The following is an 8159-nucleotide window of genomic DNA, read 5'->3' on the forward strand; positions in this document are numbered from 1 at the left end:
CTAAGATCACAAACACATGAACATATACATACACATACACGCTGGAATTTAATATTTGACAAATTGGTGGTTGCAATTTACATTGTCATCAGACTATATAATGGTCTTGTATTGTGATGTAAAACATTTTCGGTTTCGTTGTTGTTCAGCAGGAATCACACGTGATACATTAGCCACGAAGGTTTTTCCTCTTTTTTGATTGTTTGATTAAAAAAAAAAAATATATATACACGCTTCCTTTATACTTCCTTCTAGAGCGCAGCGAGCCGTACCAAGAGTGGGGTACCGCGCTCAACAAGACCCCAGAGAACGATCAGTTTGTGGTCTCCTCTGCATGTTGACGCGCCGTGCTTGACATTGGCGTATAGGTTCGCTCTCTCAGCCAACAGAAATATTGCCATTGAATGCACAACTGCATGTGTGGAGCTGATTACCCCAGGCGTTTTTTTTGTGTGTGTGTGTGTGAGTGCGGACAGGCAAACATACCTTGACTTACTGTCACAGTGCAAACGGGAGCCATGGAGAAAGCTGGTATCGGTGTGCACCTCTGGATGGTTTTCTTCGTAGTTCAGGTGAGTTTCAGTGTCTCGTGTGTGTGTGTGTGGGGGGGGGGGGGGGGAGGGGGGGGGGGGGGGGGGGGGGGGGGGGGGGGGAGGGTGCAAGGGTGGGGGGGGGGGTAGGGGTTGGGGTTAGCTGTGTGTGTGTTGTTTGTATGTTTGCAAAAGTTCTGAAGCGAATCGTACGAGCGTTGATCCAAAACATCTTGTCACCTACTTCGCAAAGCAAGAATGGGAAGTATGAGGTACATGATGAATTCAGAGTCCCTCACAATTCCCTCCTTCTCTCTCCTTGCTTACTACTACTACTACTACTACTACTACTACTACTACTGCTGCTATTACTACTACTACTACTGCTAACACCACTACCTCTACTACTACTACTACCACTACTGCCACCACTGCTACTACCACCACTACTACTACCACTGCCACTACTACTACTACTGATAAAAAAATTAATTTGTACGGCGCCTTTCCATGAAAAACATGCTCCACTGCGCCGTACAAACTAACGTGTAAAACGCGTATTCAAACACTGAAACGAACGTCACATGCATAACATGCGTTGAGAGTATACTCATATGCATGGTGTATGAGGGATTGTGTATAAAGTATTTTCATAACATCTCTCTCTCTCTCTCTCTCTCTCTCTCTCTCTCTCTCTCTCTCTCTCTCTCTCTCTCAGCATATAGCTTGATTTAGAAATGTTGCTTGTTCAATGGTCCATTTTAAAATAAAATTTGACTTGGATTTGATTTTCACACACACACACACACACACACACACACACACACACACACACACACACACACACACACACACACACACACAAAAGAAGGCGTGGGCGTGTACTCAGTCTCACACACATTGACACACTCACCTACGCAGGCATACACACACACACACGCATATACACGCGAGTGCGCACCCCCCCCCCCCCCTCCCCCGCACTCCCCCTCCCCCAATTCCACAAACCAAACAAGAAAAACACAGGCACTTGAAATTATTTGGCCACACAAATGCACAGGCAGAACTAGATGAGTACATCGATATGAAAAAAAAAAAAAAAAAAATTAACGCCAAGAAACAGAACATAACGAACAATTACTGAGGGAAATAAACAATTTTTGTATGGATGAAAAGTTTAAAACATTTTGGCAAAACCTAAAGACAATTAAAAAAAAATAAACAAAACAAAAACAACAACAAGAAAAAGAAAAAGAAAAGAAAAGAAAGAAAAAAAGAAAGAAGAAGAAGAAGGAGAAAGCAAAGTAAAACACTGGAAATTATACACGTAGCATGATATTGCTATTTTGTTATATGTTGTTATATATTATAGAGGAATTTCTCTTGAATATAGTCATTACTTAGCACAGCCATAAACAAAAGACTTGTTCAGTTTTGTGAGGAAAATGATCTGAGGAATCAAGCTGGCTTCCGTAAAGGGAACAGCACGATTGATAGCATTTAACGTTATCGTCTTTTGTACAGAAAACATCTCACAAAACAGGGAGGCAGATTTTACACACTCTTTATGGAATGATTATCAAATTCATTACGGACCAAGTATTGCTCTAATGTCAAGTGCATATGCTTTAGTAACCTGACAATTGAGCATATAATTTTTCACTGTAGCTTGATGAAGCCTTTTGTACACGAAAGTGTGTCTTCACAAGTGACTGAGAACGTTGATGTTTTTGACTTTTTGCATTCATTATCAGTTGTTTCGCTTGTCAGTTTAACGACTTCTCTTTTACGAAGTCCTTTAAGTAATTTCATGTAACTGTATTTAGAGGGTTTTTTTGTTTGTTTTGTTTTTCTTCCAAATTTCACCCACATTTTTACCCTTATTTGCCCAGTTTCCCCCAACCCTCCATTCATCCACATCTCCCACCCCTTCTAACCGATAATACTCAGGTGTATTCATAAATACTTTAACAAAATGTCTTCAGTCACCGATATGTGTGACGGGACATTAAACAAAAATTCCTCCAGTCCTTATGGACTCCTCTAAAGCCTTTGACTGTGTTGACAGGAAGAAATTGTTGCCCTTACTAATAAGGAGAGGTGTCCATAGACAGATGTTGTCAACTATGCAAAGAATGTACGAGAGTGTAAAAGTGGGTGTCAGGGTGGGCACCAAAATAAATGATATTTTGATTGTTTGTCTGGTGTAAAGCAGGGGTGTATTCTGAGTCCTTTGTTGTTTTCCATTTTTCTTTCTGAATTTGAAACCCAGCTTACCTCATGTGGTTCATACAGTATTGACTTGTTAAGTCATCACCTTGGCATGTTTTTGTTGATGTGTACAGACGATGTTGCTTTATTCTCCGACTTGCAAAATAAAATCACATTACATGTCTTGAACATTACTGTACAAAATGGGGTCTAACATTTAATATGGACAAACCCCAAAAGTAAAAAAGAAGTTTTTGAACAGATGTGAAAAACAGGACTGTGTAGGCATACAAACTACAGTTGAAGTTAGTTACAATTATCTGGGAGTTACTTTTGGGTCTACTTTGAAACCATTATTGAATCCAGTCAGTGTCTAATGTGACAGATACGAAATTGAAGACCTGACATTTCTGTCTGTCTGCCCAATATATGAAGTACTGCGTAAAAAAATATGTACCCCTTTATCGTTGCAGATTCCACTCAGTTAAAGTCATGTTGCTCAGCTCAAACTTGTCGTATAGTAGGATTATTGAAACAGGAATTTACATTGAAGATAAGATCTGTATGACTGCAATGACGGGTGCAATATCCGAGTGGTTAAAGCGCTGGACTTTCAATCTGAGGGTCCTGGGTTCGACTCTCAGTGCACCTGGTGGGTAAAGGGTGGAGATTTTTCCGATCTCCCAGGTCAACATATGTGCAGACCTGCTAGTGCCTGAACCCCCTTCGTGTGTATGGGCACGCAGAAGATCAAATACGCACGTTAAAGATCCTGTAATCCATGTCAGCGTTCGGTGGGTTATGGAAACAAGAATATACCCAGCATGCACACCCCCGAGAACGGAGTATGGCTGCCTACATGGCGGGGTAAGTAAAAAAAAAACAACCGGTCATACACGTAAAATGTTACATGTCTGTCTGAGTGTGTATGTGTGTGCGTCTGAAATCTGATTGAATGACACAGGAAACGAATGATGAGCGTTCAGTAGCAGCCGTCAGTCGGCTCTACCCAGGTAGGCAGCCTGTGGTGCAAATGTCCCCGTGTATGTAAAGCGCTTAGAGCTTGGTCTCTGACCGAGGATAGGCGCTATATAAGTATCCACATCAATCAATCAATCAATGTTACTTCTAAAAAAAATGTACATATTATATACTGCGCGTGCTTGAATACCAAAATCATCTTGAATGCTCTTTGGTTGCTGTTGTCTACCCATTTGTTCATATGGGTCCTATGGCATGTAAAAAACAACAGTATAAATATTTTCTGTATTTTGCATTTTGTATTTGCACACACACACACACACACACACACACACACACACACACACACACACACGCACAACACCACACACACACACACACACACTCACCCCACCCACCCACTCACACTTCCTGTTTTGCTGAAACCAACCCACCCGCAGACACACTCGCACATATATGTACACATAGTTATCGGCACATACACACAGTTGAGGAGAAACGCCGTCAGCTCCTCTCTCTCACAGTTACTTGTATGCGGGGGAAATTTGGCCTTCCACTTCCTTGTTCATAAGCGGCCCAATCGGTTGTAGAGGTGTCACTTGTTTTCCCAAGCTCGCCTCACACAGTATACACAAACAAATTCTTTCTCCTTCGCCTGCTATTCTGGTTGAGTGTCGACGTCGCATTCAGAAGGTTGTCAGATAAAATCAAGAGGCACCCAAAATAAAATCTAGCAACACATCTGAACGTGTTGTCATTCTCGTGGTTATGTGGTGTGAGCTAGGTCCCCCTTCCTGGAACCCCCTCCCCCTTCATTTCCTCGCTTGTATGTATGTATATAATGTACTGTATTACTCTTTTTGTCACAACAAATTTCTGTGTGTGAAATTCGGGCTGCTGTCCCCAGGGAGAACGCCTCTCAACACGTAAAAGAACCCACGGCAACAAAAGGGTTGTCCCTGGCAAAATTTTGTTGAAAAATCCCTTTCGACAGGAAAAACAAATAATAAACTGCAGGTAGGAAAGAAAAGAAAAAGGAAAAAAAAGAAAAAGAAAAAAAGGGGGGTGGGGGGTGGGGGGGTGGGGTGGGGGTGGTGGTGGTGGTGGTGGCAATCTCAGTGTAGCGACGCGCTCTCCATAGGGAGAAGGGAGAGCAGCCCGAATTTCACCCGGAGAAATCTGTTGTGACAAAAAATGAGTAATACAACACAATACAACACAATACAATACAATACAACACAATACAATACAATACAATACAATACAATACAATACAATACAACACAATACAATACAATACAACACAATACAATATAATACAATACAACACAATACAATACAATACAACACAATACAATACAACACAATACAATACACTGAGAGTACCACCTATTTTTTGTGTTTTTCCCTGCCTGCATTCTTTTTCGCTATCGAAGTGGATTTTTCTACATAATTTTGCCAGGGACAACCCTTCTGTTACCGTAGATTCTTTTACGCACGCTAAATACATGCTGCACACGGGACCTCGGTTTATCGTCTCATCCGAATGACTAGCGTCCAGACCACCAATCAAGGTCTAGTGGAAGGGAGAAAATACTGGCAACTGTGCTGGGATTCGAACCATTGCGCTCTGATTCTCTCGTTTCATATGCGGACACATTACTTGTCGGCCATCACATACATGTATGTATGTATGTATGTATGGCTGTCTGTCTGTCAGTCTGTATGTATGTATCTTTTCACACACACACGCGCGCGCGCGCGCGCACGCACACAATAATATGCACACGCAGAGAGAGAGAGAGAGAGAGAGAGAGAGAGAGAGAGAGAGAGAGAGAGAGAGAGAGAGAGAGAGATCTTATTTCCATCTGAGTCAAATTTGGATATGGATTGCTTTTTCAAATTTCCAAACGCCTCCACCCTAAGATCAGAACGATTGTCAGTATATTGTTGTGACACAGACACTGAAAGCAGAAACAAGCAATGTTGTATTGATTCTAGCTATCACTGGAAACCAGTGAAGTATTCTGAGCAGTGATGCTACTCTCTCGTGTCTGGGCTTGCGGAGCACGAGTCGGGCTGCGTGATTCTGAATGCGTTGAAGTTTATCCACTTTGAGTGACCATACTCACGAATGACAGCTGAGAGACTGTATATACATAGTAAATAAGACTGGGCCTATGACTTCACTTTGTGGCACTCCATACTTCAACACAGATGGAGCGATGTTTTTTTTCACAAGCAACATGGACAGACTGGACACGACAAGTTAAATATAACATGAACCAATCCAGAGCCGTTCTTGAGCAGACAAAGGTGTTGCGCAACTGTGTAATGAGGATGTCGTAGTCTGTTGTGTCAAATGCTGCCGATAGGTCGAGCAGTGACAAAACAGGCACACGGCCACTGTCAGAGGCCTGGAGGAGATCGTTAAACCTCACGCAACAAGGCGGTTTCGGTGCTATGGCACTCATGGCAGGCTGAGTGAAACGGCTATACAAGGCTGTGAAAAAAAAAAATATATATATATAACAGCAATTGTTTCAGCACAGTACGCTCCGGCACTTTTGACAAGAAAGGTAAATTGGAAACAGGACGGTAGTGTTTCACACAGTTTGAATCCAGGCCTCCCTTTTTAAACCGAGGTTTGAGAAGAGCATGCTTAAAACACTGAGCTCATGAGGTACAATGCCAGATGTCAACGACTTGTTTATAATAACAGTAACTGTCATAGAGGCTGGGGACAGGGAAAGGGCCAAGGTCACAGGAGTTATTTGGCATGCTCTGAAGCACCTTTTCACCCACTTATGAGTTACAGGGTTAACGTCTGTGAACAATGTACCAGAGAACTCAGCTACATCACTGGGGCTTGGTGTGTCAGGGTCGAACTGCTTTTGAATATTACCACATAAAAAATTCAGTAAACTTATCGGGAAGAGACTTTGACGAAATAGATAATTGAGGGAAGCACAGCCTCTCTCGCTTTACCCATCTTTTGACCTCTAAGATGACGGGCGCAATAGCCGAGTGGTTAAAGCGTTGGACTGTCAATCTGAGGGTCCCGGGTTCGAATCACGGTGACGGCGCCTGGTGGGTAAAGGGTAGAGATTTTTACGATCTCCCAGGTCAACATATGTGCAGACCTGCTAGTTCCTGAACCTCCTTCGTGTGTATATGCAAGCAGAAGATCAAATACGCACGTTAAAGATCCCGCCAGCGTTCGGTGGGTTATGGAAACAAGAACATACCCAGCATGCACACCCCCGAAAACGGAGTATGGCTGCCTACATGGCGTGGTAAAAACGGTCATACACGTAAAAAAGCCCACTCGTGTGCATACGAGTGAACGCAGAAGAAGAAGACCTCTAAGGCGGCGCAGCTCTCTGGAACTCTTAGTACACATCTTTTCACATAATTATGTTATGCTTTCTAGACTCACGTATAACGTTTATCACCAGATTACGCAGCAGTGCAAATGTACACTTAGACCAGACGATCATCTATTACGCTCTGCATGACGCCTGTTTCAAAACGAGAGTCATTAAGGGAGCAGGCCTACGGTCCGTCAAGGTTCGCGTAACAAGACGGGCATGGTGGCCAAGCAGCTGACTCAAATATTGTGTTGTAGACATATGTAGGGTCAACTGAACCAGACACAGTGTCTGACTCAAATATTGTGTTGTAGACATATGTAGGGTCAACTGAACCAGACACAGTGTCTGACTCAAATATTGTGTTGTAGACATCTGAATGGTCAACTGAACCAGACACAGTGTCTGACTCAAATATTGTGTTGTAGACATCTGTAGGGTCAGCTGAACCAGACACAGTGTCTGACTCAAATATTGTGTTGTAGACATCTGAAGGGTCAACTGAACCAGACACAGTGTCTGACTCAAATATTGTGTTGTAGACATCTGAAGGGTCAACTGAACCAGACACAGTGTCTGACTCAAATATTGTGTTGTAGACATCTGAAGGGTCAACTGAACCAGACACAGTGTCTGACTCAAATATTGTGTTGTAGACATCTGAAGGGTCAACTGAACCAGACACAGTGTCTGACTCAAATGGAGTACAAATAACAGTTATAAAAAAACCAAACAAACAAAACAAAGCAAAAAACAACAAAAAAACAACAACAAAAAAAAACAAAAAAAAAAACAACTACAACATGCATGTCAACACCTTTAAGATTGCGTGACGTGATATTTTTTTAAATTTGTTTGTGTTTTTTCATAAATAGTTACAAAGGAACACCAAAAAAAAAAGACAGATAACAACATGTCAACAATTGACAGATCAGAGAAAATCAGATGCACGATTTGTGATTAGCCAGTCGAAATTGTGACTACCGCGATGGGTAGGGCCGTTGACGAATTGTTGCAAACCAATGTCATAAAAAAAAACAAAAAACAGCGTTGACAGCAGCAGTTC

The 8159-nt window shown here is 42.3% G+C and overlaps 1 protein-coding gene across 1 annotated transcript in view; it reads left to right on the top strand.

Annotated features, from left to right (window-relative positions):
• Positions 1 to 320: 320 nt before the first annotated feature.
• The window catches only part of LOC143283406 (uncharacterized), a 17317-nt gene continuing 9478 nt past the window's right edge, over positions 321 to 8159 (top strand). Inside the window, exon 1 of the mRNA XM_076589624.1 lies at positions 321 to 572. Within this exon, the coding sequence (XP_076445739.1) occupies positions 519 to 572 (54 nt within the window). The 5' untranslated portion in view covers positions 321 to 518. The remainder of the gene's footprint in view (positions 573 to 8159) is intronic.

This window comes from Babylonia areolata, chromosome 6, assembly GCF_041734735.1.
Source record: "Babylonia areolata isolate BAREFJ2019XMU chromosome 6, ASM4173473v1, whole genome shotgun sequence".
In the NCBI taxonomy this organism is placed as follows: Eukaryota; Metazoa; Mollusca; class Gastropoda; order Neogastropoda; family Buccinidae; genus Babylonia; species Babylonia areolata.